The sequence below is a fragment of the Amyelois transitella genome, chromosome 22 (genome assembly GCF_032362555.1).
Source record: "Amyelois transitella isolate CPQ chromosome 22, ilAmyTran1.1, whole genome shotgun sequence".
In the NCBI taxonomy this organism is placed as follows: domain Eukaryota; kingdom Metazoa; phylum Arthropoda; class Insecta; order Lepidoptera; family Pyralidae; genus Amyelois; species Amyelois transitella.
In genome coordinates, this window is record NC_083525.1 from 4,298,457 (window position 1) to 4,319,207 (window position 20,751).

General features: G+C 37.8%; 1 protein-coding gene across 2 annotated transcripts; it reads right to left on the reverse strand.

Moving 5' to 3' along the window:
- Positions 1 to 66: 66 nt before the first annotated feature.
- Positions 67 to 19,381, reverse strand: LOC106134171 (serine/threonine-protein kinase Tao). Of its 2 annotated transcripts, none has more exons than XM_013334146.2 (21): positions 19,140 to 19,381; positions 18,698 to 18,784; positions 17,074 to 17,303; positions 16,784 to 16,901; positions 13,519 to 13,782; positions 13,258 to 13,380; positions 12,805 to 13,045; positions 12,298 to 12,434; positions 11,796 to 11,887; positions 9,528 to 9,778; positions 9,226 to 9,338; positions 8,711 to 8,881; positions 8,248 to 8,459; positions 7,962 to 8,112; positions 7,067 to 7,179; positions 6,684 to 6,810; positions 6,206 to 6,307; positions 5,842 to 5,976; positions 5,295 to 5,453; positions 4,925 to 5,043; positions 67 to 4,432 (listed from the first exon to the last, which is right to left on the reverse strand). In XM_013334146.2, the coding sequence occupies exons 3-21, from the start codon at positions 17,295 to 17,297 to the stop codon at positions 4,312 to 4,314; spliced, it is 2,973 nt and encodes a 990-aa protein (XP_013189600.1). In that variant the 5' UTR covers positions 17,298 to 17,303; positions 18,698 to 18,784; positions 19,140 to 19,381; the 3' UTR covers positions 67 to 4,311. The 2 variants fall into 2 exon arrangements, with proteins under 2 accessions (XP_013189600.1, XP_013189599.1); XM_013334145.2 differs by having other exon boundaries at positions 9,528 to 9,823.
- Positions 19,382 to 20,751: the final 1,370 nt, after the last annotated feature.

The following is a 20,751-nucleotide window of genomic DNA, read 5'->3' on the forward strand; positions in this document are numbered from 1 at the left end:
GTGACAAAACAAATGGAACAAGTCACATTTGTGGAAAGTTCAATATGTAAAATAACAACACAGTAATTATTCGTTTCTATTTTAATTTCCAGTTTGATTTTTTCATTAATAAGATTATATTACAATATAATAATTATGATAATATTATTAAAACTACAAGTCGATTGTGTTATTTAAATATATAACAAAAAATAAAAGAAAACAACAATGGTGCACCGAGCGGGCCGCTAACACTCGCAAATAATAGAACGTGGCCGGCGGCCGCGCACCTTGTCATACCATACCTCTGTCAATATTGCTAACTATCTATCGGTGATAAACGACTATACAATGGTAAAATTTAAAAATTATTTAGTACAATGTAATGTACATAATACGTGATCTCTAACTACGAGTTTGGTACTTCTATATCATTATAATTATTTTGCCGGTTGAAAGGTTGAAGGGTGAACTAACACTACGGGCTAAGTGGTGGGAGTTGAAGAGTCTCGCCTACGCACTACTCTCGTCCGGGGCCGGCGCAGTCGTACGCGTGTCGATAATAAATTAATTTACAATAAATATCCTTCATAATACTTGATAGTTGAAGATCTAACGAACTAAATGACCGCGCGTCGCCCGGGCAGAGGACTAATAGCGAGCGAAATACTATGCGCCTAACGTTAAGTACCGACCATCTATTGCACGCAAGCGAACATACAGCTCAGATTGATTCAATTCCGTAGTGCCTCGGTTCCAGATATTCCTATCTTTTCAGCGCAGCGATGGTCGTGGTATACATGTTAACTCACAACAATGGAAAAAAAAACATCCCGAAATCAATGTCTAAGAAGGCAGATCAAGGAGCGTTAAAAACTTAACATTCTGCATCAGATCTCATAATTCGGAAAAAAAATCTTTATCACACGCGCTATAGGTAATGTCTCATAATACGATGGACTACGATCACCGCTTCGCTCTCGATACATCGGCCTGAAATGTATGTACAGTGACAGGATGACGAGTCGAGTTAGGCTGTGTCTAGAAATTATTGTCATTTATTTGGTCAGTTCAGGAGGAGGAAATTGTGGAAGCTAATTCAACTGCGTCAGCACACAATGCCATCAAGCGTTACTCACCAACTATTGATGACATCGTGTACACGGGTATATAAAACAGCTACAATTTTGACCAACTTCACTTTTTACACTAGTACTTAGGTCATTAAACCCTCAGTAAATCGCGAACTCGATACTTTACGATCACATCATGTGATGCTTACAAAGAATGTGATATTGGAAGATAATTAAATTAATGAAGTAAAAATTAATTTTAAAAATACCATAAACTAAATTTGGATATTTATGACTATTTTTCGGCGTTAAATTAAATAACATATAATAGTCTATACATGACTGGTAAGCTTATTTGACGATACAAATAATGTATTAGGACCCTAAGAGAGAAAATAGCACATAGTAGTAGACCTCGGCGGAGGCCCCGCGTCGCACTTCCAATTTACACGAATATCGCACCTTATAAAAAGTAACAAACTATGTATAATAGTTACTTATATATATTATTGTTCCTTATATACAAAACACCGCGCCCCACGCGCGTTTCCGCATTTTAAGGCAAATTGTGTTCATGCTAATACATACACATACAATGCTATATATAAATTTATTATATTTACAAAATATAACTGGCAGTAGGTTACACAATAAACAGCACCTGCGTTTTGTTACAATTTAGTAAAGCATGCTACGCGTTTAAAATAGCGATGAGAATACAGTTTACAATCGTAACAAAGTTTTAACAGTCAATATATGAACGAAATTCTAGGCCAAACAATACAGTCCAATTTGTAATCAAAAAACAATTTATACACGAAACCCTTTCTCCTAAAGTAAAAACTAATGATATGAATATTAGAATTTTGACTATCTACTGTGTAAATAATAATGTCTCGTGGTGTCGGCTGCGGCGGGGACGCGGCGTCGTGAGCAGACTACTCCTACCTCGCGGCCACTGCGGGCCGGACCGTTACAATATCATCTTCGTGGTTATTTCAAATGCAATTTTTCAATCATTTGTCGACAAAGAATCGATATGAAAAATTTGCTAAAATCACTAGAAACTTATGACAAACTACATATTATACAAGAGTAGATCAAGAATACTAATTTTTTATTTAAGCCTTTAGTTATAATCATGCCCTCTTATTAACGTCTGTTCCGTCAATTTCGCATTAATTTTGTAATTTTTAAAGGTGGACGGCCTAACGATGATTTTTGATTGATACTTTTTACACTAATACATTTCAAGAAAATATTTCTTATGTCTAAGAGATCGTTCGCGACATGTACAATCAAAATTTAGAAGTGTTTTTGAACAATATTTATTAATAATTGGTTGCTTTTATTTTCAATGAAACAAAAGTGACGGAACAGGGCCACACACAAATTTAATTACTAGGTAATAGAAAAGCGTCACATTCTCACATCGTCCTTCACATTCACCACACGACGTCTTAATTCCAAATTGGCATACAAGTCTATGTTTGCGACAACATGTCTCTGGGATTCCATTTGATTAAAGCGTGTTTGTGATAAAGTTAAAAGTATAAAAAAGTAATGCCCAAATCATCTGAATAAATTACGAAAGCTGAAAAACCAGACACACATTGAAGTTTGTTCAAAGGGCGGACCGATGACGTGCTTTTTCGCGAAGTGTAACCAGTAGACTACCACATGCAGGACAAAACTCTTATTCACACTAATAAATGACGTTTTTCTTATACGTCAAAGTTTCCAGAAAGCCTTCGGTCAGCCAATAAGCATAGCGCTTCATATGTACAATTTTTCCCGCAATATCTCTTTGCGTTACTATTTACTAATCCTACGGTACTGGTGAGATGCACGAGAAAACATGTCGCCGGTCCAACCGCACATTACAAATAATTATGGAGTGCAATAAACTTAATAGTGTAGAATAGGAAAGCCCTCCCGAGCAAACTCTCCTAGCGAATACTGACGCACATCAATTGGAAGACAACAAAACCAAGGACTCAAATGTCCCCACTTCTTGAACCATTTTATTACCTGTGTAACTACCAGTCTTACTACAAAGAGGATGTTCTAATTTTACCATGAAATTGCCATAATTAATAAGGGTAATACAAAATGTGTTCTGACAACTACCTTTAGAACAGAAGTGGTTACACGAGTAAATCTAATTACCCGTATTACTACCATTGATAGTAAGTTTGTATAGTTACTCTGGTAACAATTTAACCAAAAATCCTTATTACCCACGTCAATGGATTAATTTTATGTCAATCAAGCAACTTTGTTGCTTGGAAAATCTTGTTTTATATCCCGTGACGTAAGCATAATAATTTAGGGTTCGATTCCGTCATAGACTGATCTCACGGGAGGGCTGGTACAGTCTCAGTACTCAGAAATGAATGGGATATAGAAATCGAATGCTGTTGCCTAGTTTATGTCGCCAACAAGATTTATCTATGATAAAAAAATGAACAATTTGTTGTGCAGTTCTAAAAATAAATCCTACATGCGTCAAGATTGGAACACAATGTTGTCTATAATTATTGAGAACTAGCTTTAGCAAAAGGTCGGATCATTCTTTAAATTCTGCCGTCACCATTTATATGACCCAATTTAAACAAGTGACCAAACATGTTTCAGAATTTTTCAAAATCATTTATGTTTTCTTTACTTACTAAAATTAGCCCACTTTTTATTATACAACTATTTACAATAAGGAAATTAAAATAAAACACGTTATTAATCCGAAAAGGAATCACTTCATGCTCTAGACGATTGTGCTTCTTCCTGAGGTTTCCCACGATCACAAGAGAGGGCAAGTCAGAAATCACATGTGACTACCGAGACTTTGTTGACAAGGGAACCTAACCCCATAACAAGAAATCACCTGACTATTGGTGAATGTGACGTCACAAATGATAGTTATACATAAGGTTTTTATATTGCATCTCAATGCCGAGTTTAAATTCTCAGCATTGCAGCTGGGTAGAACTGATGATTGAATACATAGCTTCAAATACAATATGACATTTCTCTTCTCCTATTGCGATATCAATGAACCTGACGCGTCCTAAATACAAACAGATTCCCCGACCAAGAAGTGTAGGCAACAGCATTACGTTAGAGCGGCAGAGCTGGCGGAGTTTCTGTGGGTCAGCTACAATTTAAATGTTCCCAACGCGTTCTGAATACAAACAGATCCTCGGACATAGAGTGTAGGCAACAGCATTACGTTAGAGCGGTGCGTTAGAGAGAGTAATCACTAGAGCGAGCCGGCGGGGAAGCTGGCGGAGGAGTTGCTGTGCGCGAGCGACAGCATGGAGCCCGACAACGACTGCTCCTCGTCGTAGCCCTCCCGGCTGCCCTCGGCGATCGCCATCGCGCTGGAATTATAATCATTTATTTATTACATACATATAATCACGTCTTTATCCCTTGCGGGGTAGGTTAGTAACGGCAACCTACGCCCATGTTTCCGGAGCAATAATTCAGATAAACACACGAATCCCCTCTGTTACCTGTTTTAACTGGGATACTCAGCTCGATCATACTCATAATATATAAAAAGGTTCATCACCATCCTGAAGAGGCCAGGTTTACGTTCAGCAGTGGAAAGGTCAGGTACAAAACCATATATACATGACTTTCAAATAACACAACTCTGATAACACACTCAAACAGGTGTCGTGAAAACTTTACGAAATTCAATGTTTTGAAACGCATAAAAAATATGCCTGTAGGTAATACAACAACATAATCCCATTATTAGTGCATTATAATTTTTTTTACGAACCGAATTTGTTTGTTTTGGATGCTTTCTCAGCGGTATTGTGAGTGTACAGGTGTACGTCTGCCTCAATAGTACGAATACTGACCTGAAGCCGAGCCTGGCGCTCTCGCTGTCGAAGTGCTCGAGCTCCCGCTCGTGCCGCTCGTGCAGCGCTCGCGTGCGCTCCGCTCGCTCGGCCACGAACTGAGCGGACTCAGACTCCATCTGGAAATGCAATAATAAAAGCGTGATATTTCTGAATTGTTTCGATTTGATACGCCCACCATTGTCAATTCCCTTATAGCTTAACCATTGGAGTTAATATATCTAGATAAGTATGTTTAAAAAAACTTCTATAGTTCAATTTGATTCAGCTTATCCACTCCTAGACCGACATCTCATAATCATCATCAAACATAATACATTATATACTTATTTCTAAATGTTTGTTCGTTTTTAATTTTATTTTCGCTTACTTTCTGCTCGAGTAACGCGCGTCGAACAGCGACTCTCTCCTCTAGTTCGCGCCGCTCTCGATTCCTCTGAGCCTCGGCCTGCATCTTGCTCTTGCTCTGGTACGCCGTTAGCATATCCAGCTCGTGGTCCAACTGCATCTTAAGCTGCTGGCACTCCATCTAGAATTGACACAAACCAAAAAAATTTACATAAACATATTCACAAAAATACAGCGGGTTCCTCAAGCGGAACTATCTGGAAAACTTCGCATATCCAGCGCAGCATTTTTATCTTTTACTTATGCCTCTCTATCGCTTAGCTGTACCGGCATCGTAAGGTCACAAATTACACCTGTCACCTGTAATATTTCCATGTCCCTGGACGTGTGAAATACAAATCCCAATTGGCCTCTACAATCGTCCACAAGAGTTTTAGTTAAATTTGTAACAGCATGTGAATTATAACTTACATTATGTCTTCAAATAATCCTGAGTAGACTTTAACAGCTGATAATGTGCAATCGAAAATACGCAGTAACAGACATATCGATATAGATTTGTCACTAACCATTTGACTCTCGTCTAGCCGCACAGTCTGTTTCTGCAACATGTCGGTGATGCTCTGGTCGTACTGCTCGCCGAGCAACACCAACTTGCGCCGCTTCTCGTCCTTCAGCGTCTTTATTACTTCTTTCTGTTGCTCCTGTTGAGAAGTGAGATATAATATTAGACAATAATTTTATTTGGAACACTATCCTTCCACACATGAGGGTGAGACAAGCTTTAGGTGAAATTATATCTACTTATTTTTTAAAATAATAAGTTTGTACCATACGGGCAGAACAACTTAGCAGGTCTTTTCTGACACAAAAGTTAAACGACATGATTATGTATTACGAGTACATAAATGCAAAATAAAAATATGTATTTACCTTTGCTGTCATCTGCAGTATTTGTGCTTTGAGTGCCTTGTACTGCCGCGTTTGGATCTTACAAGTCTCTCGAAACTGCTTACGTATCTGCATTTCCTTTTGCTGTAAATAATAAAGAAATTGATTTTATTCATATAAAGGTTGAATTAAGTTTTTGGTCTATGTGGTCAGTACGCTTATAACTTGCAGTTTACAGCTTGTGTATAGAATTCGTAAATACAATTTAACAAAAAAGTCAGTAACTACAAATATTTAAAGCCGAGTACATATATACGATTTGAAGTTTCTTTTTTACTACATTCACATGTTACGTGTTAGTCAAAAGTTTTGTTTCGGACGATTCAATACAAAACACTTCCCAAACACAGCTGAATGATTAAAGTCAGATTAGAATAGGGCCACTATCTTCTTAGCATAAAATAGTAAAGATGTGACAATAAACTCTGACACATATCACAGTCTATCGAATCTTCTATACCTTGAGGCTCTTAGGCTGCTGTTTGAGTTGCAACGCATGCTTCTTCCGGAGCTCGTGCTCGGCGCGCTGCATGTATTCACGCTGGTTCGCCAGTTCCGTTGCGTGCTGGTTTGACAGTTGTTCCTCTCTGAAACAACGCCATTCAATATTTTTACTACAAATCCTACAAACGCCAATTTATAAGCACAAAAAAAACGTTACACTTAATTTTCACACAAGCAATGCGTTAATACATAAAATTTTGTACGTAACAGATTGATATTTAGGTTGATTGATGGTCCTCTGTGTCAGTAACACCTTTGTAAATTTAGAATGTATTGTTAGTAAGTAGCGTGTTAAAACATATTCAGAATAAAGACGTAAATTTAAATTTCATGGCATACCTTAGCGCGTGCACGCCCTTTTGTTGACGGTACTCGAGCTCCTGCGTTTTGTCATGATGTCGCAATAACATGGAGTGTGCTTGCTCTAACTGTTGTTGTCGCTTGTTTAGTTCCTGTAAATTATAAAAAAATAATTTGATATAAACCATATATTGATGCGATGGGTGCAAAATATCAGTTTTCAGCGGGCGCCGTTGCATATTAAATACAGGGTGACATTTAAAACAACTGCATCCTTTTAAACATGACTATACTCATGCTTCTGAGCCGTTTGAGCCTATTTTTATTTAAATTAAACGTCATCATTTTCACATTTAAAAAACCCTCAAAAACTACGTCACACGCTTTAATACAGACCAATACTACAAAAAGAAATTAAAACTAAACATGTAAATAAATGTCTGAAAAATAAATTATTTTTCTAGTATTAAGATCAAGTAAAGTACAGAGTTGTCGAGATCGCTCAGCTGAATGAATTGTGTTGTTGCCCTCTGAATCTTACACGTCGCTTTTCTGCCGGCCGGGGTGATATGACGTATTTAGGATCGTGGATTTTGTTACTTTTATTTTTTTTCGTACTCTCTGAAATATGAACCGATAATTTTCTTTTAACGTTTTTTAATATCCTTTTGATGGGTAAACTTAACAGTTAAATTTATGCAGTTGAATTAAAAGTCACCCTGTATAACCCTTTTGCTTGGAATGACGTACATGTTGACGTTTATGTGCTTGCCTGATAATAATAACAAACAATATGGCGCAGATGACGGCAACCGTTTTGGGATAGAGGACTGATCACTTCCATCTAAGTTCATCCATATAGTCGTAAGTCGATAAATGGATTAAAAATACATCTTTTTCAAACTCTTGGTATTTATGTTGGTATTGGACACACCTCCCTCAGCAGCTCCTGCTCCTTGTGGTGCGCGGCGAGCATGCGGCGCCGCCGGAACCGCCGCAGCTCCAGCTCGAGGTGCTCCCGCTGCGAGCGCAGCAGCCGCGCCTCCTCCGCCGCCTCGGCTTGCTTCAGGCTGTCCTTCTGAGACCTGCGGTGAACAAACGTTATCACTTGATTCACATGTACTAGGAAATGGAGCACCCTCATCTAGTGCCATTATTTATTCTTTCTTGTAAAATATCTGATATTAAGCGCGGTGAGATGCAAGCATAAACAAACTTACTGCAAAGTGGCGTCCCTCTGCCTCTTAGGCGTTGCGTCGTCCATACTGAGCTCCTTTTTCCACCGTTCCTTATTTGCCTTGTACTCGCGCTTGCGGTGCGCCTCGAAGTTCTTGCGGTCCTGTTCTTGTTTCGCGGTGATGTCCTTTATTAGTTTCTTCTCCGCGGCCGCGTTCTGTTTCTGCTTACGCTCCAATTCTTGCGCGTGTTTCGTCTGCAATAAGGAAATATATGTTTTTTAAATTCAACCAATTGATATTGACATTGTGTTAAACTATTTTTAAATTATTTTGGTAAAATCTATTTGATTAAATTAAACCTTTTTAAACTAAATTAAATAACATCTCGTTTACGAATTTCAATTCAATTCGATTCGAAGAGACTCACGACTCTTCTTCAAAAGTGGGAATTGAAAAAAAAGGGTTTTTCCGAATAAAGCTCTCAGGATGTGGCAATTAATCTTACCTGCAGTCGCTCGAGGTCGCGTGAGAGTTGCATCAGCAAGGCATCGTACTCGCGGTCGAGCTGCGCCTTGTGCGCGTCCATGTCGGCCTTGCAGCGCTCTTCTAACTTCAGCAGAGCGGCTTGGTGCTCGCGCCGCATGCGCTTGTAGCCAGACATCTGTTCGTGCATCTCCTGAGGAATGAAATTAGGTTTTCAGTTTTGCGGTATACTAAACTGTGCGTACAACCAGGACCATGTAACAAACATGTTTGTTATCAAATCCGCAACCAAACTTAATGACTTTAATTAATTATTAAAAATAATCACTTAGGCTAATTAACAAGCAAAATTTTGGTCAGACATTGCATAGAGATCCATGGTCAAAGCCATATCCCGGGCTCCTCTCCAGAGATGATGATGTAACTGGGACTAAAGGCAGGAGGAAGAAGATTGAATAAAGCTTACAGTGTAAGCCTTACACGATCCCTGCGGAACAGAGACAGCAATAGGATACTTTTCCTTGGCATTTCACTAACCTGGTTGTGTTCCTTCTGTTGCTTGGTAACGATGCTCGTGGTGCGTATCGTGGCGAAGTTATTGGCACCGTGTTCCGACACTAAGGACATCGCCGCCGCGTTATTACTTATGCCTGGAAGAACACCAACAAGTACGTTATGTTTAACTCATTTTTGGAACAGATTAACATTTTAGACATAAAAGATATGGATGGGAAGTCTTTTATAATAACAATGATCGAGTGGGTTCTTAATAAACAAACAAAGGCTTTTTCACGAAACTGCGGTTATTGAGCTTAATACAAAAAAAAAAGTCAACTCACTCCTATGCGTCTGCCGTCCATGCGTGTTCCTATTATCGTCCCCGCTGTCCTGCCACGTGGAAGGCGCGTTGACATACTCGCGATACTCGTTCGCCTGCCGCTCCCTCTCCCGTTCCCGTTGCGCCTCCCGTATAGCGTCCCTGTTGGCGTAGTCGTCCCCGTAGTCGTCACAAAGAGAGTCCCGATTCGCGTACTCCCTCAGCGCGTCCCGGTTCACGTAATCGTCGTGAACCGGCGGACTTTCGCTCTGTCTGCGTACGAAACAGCAACATGAGTAAAACTTGCGTTTGCGTGCTCTGAAAGCAATGTGCGTGACATGCATGACGGTGCTAACTACTTTTCGCAACATATACAGCGAATAATAAATACATAAATTTTAATTGTGTAAGCTTAAATATAATATTTTGCCTCTCTACTTTATACAAGACACATACATACATAAGTATAAAGTTACTACTGATACTGACAGAAAACTCAATGACAACTACTTGGTGTAAGAGGCTAAAATTGTACATATATTTCTAGGTAGGGTAACTATTACGAAATTGCAACAGGGACAGGTTTACACAGCATTAAAATAAAAGTGCAAGTGAATGTGGATAAAGCAAAAGAAATATCCAGAAATTGTGGCAAGTGGAAAGATGTAGTCTCTGGCTACCCCTCCGGAAAGGAGGTATTGATTTTATGTATGTATGCATAGAGCAGTACATATAATATTGCTACATGTTAAACAACATGCATACGCTACTAGCCCCGCCACCACTATTTTACAATACAATGAAAGAACTAAAAATACTCATTTTAGAAATGTATTTTTCATTAAAGACGTATCAAGATTGTTTACTTTAATAGGGATGTGGACTGTACTCAAATAAGTATAAAATTTTACCACGAAAAGGTAGTTTCTATAGTAAAAATAATAAAAAACACAATATTTTCCTCAATAAATAAGGGATTATTTTTTTATTTAATAAAATGTAATTAAATATTTCACCCTCAAGTCACGTGACAATGAACACCAATCAAAATGCGTGATGTCACGCGTTGCAATACAAGAATTTTCGCTGTTAAATACTATGGTGTTTGTTGATATTTGGATCATATTATTACCGTGATTACCGTCCGATTATCTTAGCCACGGAAATACTTTGTGTAGAATGAGTCTGTTCTTTTTCTCTTTCACATTCCGCTATTGATTCCAATCTTTGCCTTTTAACTGCTAATAGTCGAGTTGTTATGTTTTCGGTTCGTCTTTTCTATCGGGTTGACATGCAAACTTTCTTGGCACACAACCTGCTCTCAGTCTGATCTGGGATACTGTGCCCATCAAATGATATTCTGGATAATTATCCATATCATTGGCAACTATAATGAAACTACGAAACATTGTTTACTTTATTTCTAACCTAAAAATTCGAGTTTTCGTCTTTGAAAACTTGAAGAGTTAAATTATTTTAATACAAGTAAATGTAACAAATATTATCAAACTTACATCAAAATGATCCTCACAGAAATACATTTTACTTTGTGTAGATACAAGTGCCGGATCCCGACGGGCTAATTGAAGCCAATTTTTCAGCATCGTTTTTGTACGTGGAACGTGAATAAACAGTTTTTCAGGTGTTTTAATAGTTGTAATTTTACACTGCGGCACCGCACAATATTTATAAAATTTTGAATTCATATTATTATCACACAACTATGAAATAACTATTCATTGCATACGACTTCGACAATATTTTATAACGCGTGACATCACAGCGGCCGTTTGCCAGGTATCCGCGTTTTAGCGCGAAATTTTAAATGGAATTTTAAATAAATTATTTTAAAGGTATTACTTCAAATAAAAGAATAATAATAAATAGTTTGGGTTATATTTGGTACTTATGCATGGTTTTAAACACTTTCCCAAAAATAGTCCACATCCCTATTATCTGTACCTAAAGAAATTAACAACAAAAAATGTAAGATATGGAAAACATACATACAGAAAGTCACGTTTATATCTCTTGCGGGTAAACAGAGCCAAAAGTCTTGAAAAGACTAAAAAGCCACAATAAAATGAATGGCTTAATGATGGAATAAAGATTTAAATAGTGACAGGTTGCTAGCCCATCATCTACAAGAGGAATCCCATGTTTATAAGCCAATCCCTTAGTCTCCTTTTACGACATGCATGAAAAATATATATGGTGAGTTGTTCTATTCTAAAGTGCCAAACACCATATAAATTATGGAATGTATCAAATAAATGGTAGTGATACCAACCTAGAGGAATGCGATGTGTGCTGATGATTGTGATGTTGGTACTGCTGCTGTTGCTGCTGCGGCTGGTGCTGGTTGTGGTGGTTCGCGTTGATCTGGCATAGTTCGACAAACACAAATGAACATCCACTTTGACAGTTCTTTACGAATTTATAAACATAAAAATGTTATTTAAGGAGGGAAATATCACTTTTGTGCACATTGTTTTTGACACTATGACTTACATCACTATGTAAGTCACCACCACTGTACTTACCACTAAGTGGTAACACTACGAAATTTGAAAGAAGGATGAGAGAATTTAATAGGTACCTACATACATACATAAATCGCTCCGCAATCAAATAATGCGTTCAAGTCGAGACAAGAATTGAAACTCCTGAAATCGGCTCCTTACTGTTCCCCCACCGATTCACTCGATCAGAGGCATTCCAACCATTAGTATTAGAACTCGAACTGAGGCATTGTGTTTGTGCCTGTAGAGAAAGTACGCGGCTATACACACCGGCAGCGGTCGGCGACGCAGACTGCCGGAGGAGGAGCTCTGACTGGAAGCGCCGGCCGCGCTGTGCTCGGAGGTGGCGGAGTTCGACTTGGAACTGTCGCCGCCCGAACGCTCTTCCGCCGTCTCCTCGCTGTCGCCTGCAATGAGCAATATATGTGTCATACATAAATACATACATAATTATATTACGTTTTTATCCGGGTAGACAGAACAGTTAGACACATGTCTTTGAGACGTTGGTTCGTGAATAGACCCTTTGGTGGGGAGAGAGTACATGCCACAATCTCTGCATACATTTTTCTCTTCAACCACACAACACAACAAACACACTGTTTAATGAAGGACATCAGTTAAGGGTACTCGGTATGTCCCCGATTTGATCAAGGTTCGTTCGTATAGGCTTTCCCCATCCAACAATTTATTTCACACTCACCTGTTTATTTGCTTAGTCAGCCTCCTTCCATTCATCTTTTCTAAATGACCAACATTTTATGAAAAATAATTTACCTATAGCGCTCTCGTTGTCTGCATCAACCATGAGTATCTTTTTCATCTTCCTATAGTTGAGGTTGTCCAGGTCCCTCACAGCGGCCTTGGTCCTTTGAATGAGGTCCACCAGCACGTGTGGAGAGCGAGGCCTCGTGATGAAGGGATGGGACAAAAGCTTCGTGGACGACGGCCGCTCTTGCGGATTTTTCTGGAGACACGCCTCCACGAAGTAACGGAACGTGTCGGTCCATTCTGGCGCCTGTAAAAGAAAGATGTTCGAAAACACTCAACTAGAAGTTGTTTTTTAAATTTCACTTAAATATCTACTGATCGGCGCATATATCCATGCTGGTCTGTTAGTGAAAAAAAACATAGTGTGTGCTAGCTTATTTCCACGTGCAGATAGTAAAAGTCAATCAAGAAATTGGATAATTGGGCTAGCATAATAGTGATACTTCATTGTCAACTTACTTGTAATGTCGGGGAGTCATTCTGTGCTATGTGGTAGAGAGCAGACATCGCGTTCATATTGAAGTACGGCGGCTTTCGCTCCGCCAGCTCTATACAAGTTATACCTAACGACCACACGTCAACCTGGAAAAATAACCATCAATTTTATTACACACAAAAATCTTGCATAAAGAAGATTTCGAATGCATGAAGCGAAAATCGTGGCAAGCGACAAGACATAGTTTCATAACACTAGCCAAATTATGTGTACACAATACATACCTTCCCATCATACTGTCCCTCGTCCATCGCCAAAATAACTTCAGGCGCCATCCAGTACGGTGTTCCCACAAAGCTATTGGCCGGGCACTTAATACTGGCGCTCCCGAAGTCTGCCAGTTTGACAGTGCCATTCTCCGTGAGGAGTATGTTCCCTGCCTTGATGTCGCGGTGGATGCGACCCAGGCTGTGTAGGTAAGAGAGACCGCATACCACGCCTTCACATATCGCGGCTATTTCTTCCTCGCGTAGTGGCCGTTTGTGTACCTTTAATAGAAATATTTAACTAAGACTCGTTTAGTATAATGTTTATAGATAATCATAATCTGTACTTTTTATAAACATTGCTTTCCTTTTATAGCTTTCCGATGATATATGTTAACAATGTAAGCAATCAGCTAAAGGCTGCAAGAGTGTATCAGTGATTTTCTTTACATACAATATAGACTCTGTTCTAACACCCTAAAACATGTATAGAAATTAAAACCAATTAAACATCGCATTGCAGTGAAAGTCTGAGTGAATATCCGATTAGTATTCAAGTATATCGCGAATATGGACAGTCAGACAGGCGTAGGCGGCGGGGTTATGTTTTATAATTTGTGATGAAAGACGTTTTAGTAATTGTACGATGAGAATGAAGTTTGTATGCGGCAAAATAGTTTGTAAATTCAAACTCTTCTCATAAAAATGTGTAACCCTGGACAACTATGATGTTTTTATCAATGTCTTAAATCCATACATATTATAAAATTAAAACTGACCCATTCCCAATGTGGCCTTTCAGCTTTGCGTGATTGTTGGCTCTGCCTACCCCGCAAGTTATATAGACGTGATTATATGTATGTTCGAATACAAAGATTTCTTCCCCCACCTCTTTCGAGGGTCACCATGTTTTACTATCAGTACATTAAAACTAAATTTTACGCAAACTAAGCCACGGGCAACAGTCATTTTAAAAATTACATACCATTGGCTCTGTCTACCCCGAAAGGGATTAAGACGTGAAAACATTTTAATTCATTCATCATACATACATAAGTACGTACCTAATCAAGGCACAGGAGGGTATGTTATCATGCAGTAATGATATACATATGTAAATATCATGCAGTTCATGCCATATAAGAGCTATCCGGTTGACATGTTAAGGCGACCCTGAAGATATTTTTCAATACTTAAAAAAACTGTAATTCGAAAGCATACACGAATTAGTATTTGTAGTAAAACGAATCCTATTAATAACTAATATCCTGCTAATCCTCATCTTTAATAACCCCTAATATTAAAGATGAGAAACTTTGAACGGCGGTGTGTGTGTGTGTGTGTGTTTGTAACTCTTTCACGCAAAACCTTCTGAACGGAACTTCTAAAACTTTGCATTAATGGTGCCTACATTGGAATTACATAAAAGAGAAATTTTAGGTTCTAACAGCTCGCTTATAAAGACGTGAATATAAATAAAACGAGATATATGTATGTAAAACAAGTTCGTGTATTCAAAGGACGAAAATGTCATTAGAAACATAAATGCGGAAGATTTCAACCAGGATATAAAAAGGAAGGCCAAAGAAAAAGGGTAGGAATGTGTGCGGGATGACATGGGTAAAATGAATGGTTATTGTCGACGCGACAAAGGAGTTAGCAAATTAGAAAAGACATGACAAACAAGTTAGATGTAGTAATTCAGAGTGAAACGAGGCAAGGTGAACCTTTTCTACTCGCTCGTCAATGAGTAAGTATCGAAATATATCGGTGTCGGTACGCGTATTCGAGTCCCACTACATCAAATACAATGACTGTGTTCTGAATTACAAACGTTAACATATATGTTTCCACAACAAGGAAAAACATCGGATGGAGAGGTACCTATCATAATAACCTGACTTTCCAAAATCTATATTGTTTATTGGTTGACCTCGGGCGGGCTCCAGAGAGGACGTATCCGACAATGTGAAAGATTGTAAGGTTGTGTGTTTATTACTTTTTCTCGCAAAAACTACTGAACTTCTAAGTACTAAGACGACCTTAGACGGACGGACAAAGTCGCAGGCAACACTTGTGCAATATATTAATAATAAGACCATAATCATATAAGTAGTAAGTTAGCTCTGTTAGACAGTGGAGATTTAGTTAGATACATAGTCGTTTTTTGGGGGTTGAAACCCATAAAAACAAAATCAATAAAAACAAACTACATCGTCCCCGAAGTGGTGCATAATGCAATGATTAGCATCACACACGCGCGGCGGAAGGCCCAGCGAATTAATTGAGCGCAGCACTTGACCCCAAACATGCGTCGTCTCTGAAATTCGTTATCTACGTCACCGCACCGGCCTGATAATACTATCATTTTCTTGTTAATTTTACACTGTAAAAACTTAGAGGGATAGTTTTTATATATTTATTTTAATGGCATAAGTTTTATAATTAGTCAATATTTTAGATAAGATTAGGAAAAAGTGTATTGAATGTTTCTGTACTGTACTGTTCTTAAATTCTGATGATGTGCAAGTGACTGAAATGTTTACTTTTCCTTGGCAAACGGGTCTTCATTAATTTATAGATTACTAAATGATTCACTGACAAGGATTTAGATAATATGATCAAAATGGTAAAATATAGTATTAGATAATATAATAACACGGGAAGTTACGTCTTCACAAACAAAATAAAATGTATATCATACAAAGATAAATTGAAATGAATCAAAAGTCCTATACGTCATACCGCAATTAAATTAATGCGGCATATTTCTTAGAAATCGAAGATAATTATGACCTCATACTACACCAAGTGGGCATCGTTTTTAGGATGCAACTTAGTCATGATTTGTGGGAATGTCAAGTGTGAGTCTTAAAATCGAGGAAGAATATCATAGAAAGTTGCTAACTTAAGGCTGTTCTTCATACTCCTGACGTTAATATCCCGGTTACATCGTCACCGCTAGTAAATTTTGATAAAAACTGTTAAAACGGGAAGAAAAGTATACGCCCCCTATATTTAATTTTTAATTTCATTTTAATTATTCTTTGTTGTAACAGTTATAATTTGTAAAGTCCAATAGGCGGACTTAATGCTAATAGCATTATCTATCTACCTACCATTTCTTTTTCTTTCTTCCGTACCAATCGGCGAATACTGCATAATTTTGATAGTATTTGGCAATGAAACAGACAAAACCTTCAAGAGCAACAGGCTTATTCCCTGAAAACTTTCACGTGAATGAAGATCAGCACAAAAGTTGAGTTTTATAATGAACACTCACCTCAATAATGTCAGATGCAGAACCAACACAATACTCCATCACCAGCCATGCTGTGTGTTCCCGTTTGTAGCATCCTTTATATTCTATAGTGTTTGGATGCTCAAGTTGCTTCAGGAATCTAAATAAATAAAGAAATAAGAAAATTTAGTTGTGCATAAATAAATATGCACAGCACCAATTGGTTGTGTGTAATGCTAGTTTTTGGTATCTACCTACTTAAAACATTACTGAGTGCGAATCATCTTTATCACTTTTACATGAAAAACCATTTGCAACAATTCCCAACTCACTTGATTTCCTTCAATATGTCCTGCCACTTCTCCTCGCTCTGCTTGCCCAGGTACGACATCTTCTTAATGGCCACAATCTCTTTGGTGAGGTTGCAGCGGGCGTAGTACACGGCGCCGAAGGACCCATGGCCGATCTCGCGCAGATCCTCGAATATTTTCTCGGGATCATGCTTGCTGAATAGCTCAGCGATGTCGGGATCCTTCAGGCTGCCGGGCCTTGGCATTTTGATCTGGAAATCAATTCCTTATTGGTAACTACTAAAATGATAATTTACTATACACACGTGAAATCTTAAAGCTATTATTATCTTGTTTTTAAACATAATACAAATGCAAAAGTTGATGTGAGGAATGGACGGATATCTTACTCTTTCCCCCAAAATCTAGACAGATTTTGATGCAATTTATTAAAAGGAGACTTAAAGAATAGGTACAAACATTCATCTACTACACAGATTTTAGTACTAATAATAATATTTTGTGTAGGTACTTAAAGCCTACTTAAATAATTTGGTGAATTACAAAGAAGATTAAGAGAGAAAAGATTAAGAGTAGATCTACCTCTCTAGCTTCTAAATATCCTAAAACAATGCTTTATAATTATTAGCTAAAATTTTTACTTTATTTAATACCCTATTCATTAGACAATAAGGCGTCACTCCCGCCATGCGGTCACCCAAGCAAGACGCATCTGACGACCTTGCACATGTCAATTATACTCGCTGGCAGATTGTTCCGTATGCGATTTTCGAAACAATATCTTAGTTACTTATATTTATTATATAATTTACTATAACATATGTAATAGGATAATACTTTATCCCATATGGAAAGACAGAGCCTTGCAAAGAAAGAAAGGCAAAACTCAGCTGCATGGCTCAATGACGGAAATCAGATTCAAATATTGACAATTATTAAAAATAAATATTTTTTGATTATAAAATGTCATCAACAAGCTGAAAAAAACACTGGTTAATAATGTGAATATTTTTTACTGCCCTAAAAAAAAGAGTGTGTAAGAAATCCAAATATTATTTATTGGCTGTTCATTTGCCCATCACAGGGCTCTTGAATAGAAATACTTAAGTAGGAATCAGAATTTTCACCATGTAAAAATATGTAAACATTAGATGTTAATTATTGCCTTTTTAATAACAATAAACAACATCAAAGAAATAAAAATGTTGAATTTAAAAAGCACTCCATATACTCGAAAAAGTGATTCATGTAAAAACCTGACTCACTCAATCCTGGCTCCATGATCAATAGCATACCCCAGGCTCCTCTCCAGAGTGATGAGGATGCAACCGGGACTAAAGCCAGGAGGAAGCAGATGTGATGCGTGAAGAAGTGATGACATACTATGTTTTAAAAGTGACGGCGAATTTGTTTGTTTGTTACAGCTTAACCCTGAACTGATCTCCATGAAATTTTTCACATAATGAGAAAGAGATGGAATTATTGGTTAAATTTTTGTATGATTAAACTTAATAAAACGAATATAGTAGTTAAGTAGTATTAACATTTACAGTAGAAAGAAATATTATCCTGATGAAAGCTAAAGAAATACAATGTAATATCCTCAGGTGTGAACCACTTAAAAAAATAAGAATCAAAGACATACTGCTAGCGCCAGCTGTAAGCCGGCGGTGTCCGTCAGTTGTGAAGACTGTTCCCGTCACCCGGGGCCATCCTCTGCACCACCCGCTATCTGCAACAGTCGGAAATGGAACCGATAAGACCACCCATTCCCAAAATTAATGCTAAGGCCACTCCCGTCAAACGATTTCAAATAATCGGACATCACATCTTAAACTACACGAAATTAGCAAACTAAACAATTGACAGCCCAAGCTGCACTAATAATTTAATTAATGCAAGCTCCAGATAAAAGGTGCCGCAACCCACCTCGAAGCGAACAACGTGAAACTCACTCTTGAACATTGTACAATCACGGTTTTGTACGGACAAATTTGTATCACATAGTCAAAGCTAGCGACAATCGGCGACTGCATGCCCATAAAAAGGCTAAAAAATAAAAATATTGCAAAATACTTGGCACTTACAGACAATATTTCGCCTCAAAATGGCGTTGGGTATCGTGCGCACTGATAGTTTTTTGTTTCATGGAATACTCTATATATGTCCACCCACTTCATTCACAAACCACTTTAAAGTTAATATTTCACAATTATTAAAACTTACACATAAATAAAATGGACTTGGTAAAATTTCTAGACAAAATTATTTACAACTTTCACGTTCAAAGACACATACAGACAGACCACAAACTAAAGAATCGAGAACGAAGACAAGACAGGCCACAGACCTCAGACACCACAGATGATAAAAACGATGTATAAACAATTTATTTGTGCTTAAAACAACTACATAATATTATATTTTACATTTACTGCTTCTTCTTTTATGGCTTTAGTTCCGGTTGGATCCTCATTACTCTGGAGAGGAGCCCGGGGTATGCCTTTGACCATGTATCCTGAATTAGGTGAGTCAGATTTATACCCGAACCTACTCCTGTCTGCTGACCATTTCATACACACACGATGTTTCCCTCTCCGTAAGAGCATCGGTTAGTATTCAAACTAATGTACCTAACTTCGAATATAGTACATGGCCGGGGTGAGGTTTGAACCTGTTCCCATTTTCGCCATACGCATTTTGACCTGGCACCATACCGATTCGACCTACGACGCTCGCAGCACTGGGATAATAAAGCCGTCACTAATCCGACATGTCTGGTGGGTGGGACACGTTTTTAAATCTGTGGGTGGGACTGATATTTCGCATTTCAGGATTTAAATTATAATTAAATTCTTATAGCTAAAATATTCAATTGAAGTATCTCATAGAATATACTTTTATAATTATACCTAATTATATTGAAAAAAAAGTTTTTACTAGTTTTATTATGTACGTTGACTTGGGGACATCGAAATTGTTATGATTTGTTTCTATTTTTGTTTTCCTTATAAATTCATTATTGTTATTGTAGTTTGATAATTAAATATATGTAGAACCGTAATAAATTTAAATTATTTATCAAGTCAGCTGAAAAATGAAGTGGTCTGGTCATAAAACACAGTAAGTAAAGTAGTAAAAAAATAATAATGCCCATAGACCACAAATCACTGAAGGCATAGACAATCTCGTAATTCATTTACGACTTCCATGGCAAACAAACCCCAATACAAAAAAACGTATTGCACGGGCAGTTACACATTAATACTCTAAAGCTGAACGTGGCTTATCAGTCTTTTCAAGACTGTTGGCTTTGTCTACCCCGCAAGGGATATAGATGTGGTTATATATATGTATGTTACTTAAGAGCATTAAAAATATATGATAACTTTGGAGCTAGCACGTCTCAGATACTTTTATAACCGTGACTGTTTCATCACTCACTCCCTTCTCACCTTAGTTTGTTGACTTAAATATAAATATTTAAGAATAGCGATGGCATAATTCTGCCAAAATAAACGATAATCAAAATTGACTTAGGACCAAAAATGGCGGCTTTTCCTAGTGCTGGGTGCATTATAAATTACAATACCAATATCTAGTCGCATTGCACGTGCCGTATGGTTTTCGGTACTTTAACAGGACCGGACCACTACAGCTCGTTCCCATGGATATTGTAAAAGCCGACTAAGAGTGAAG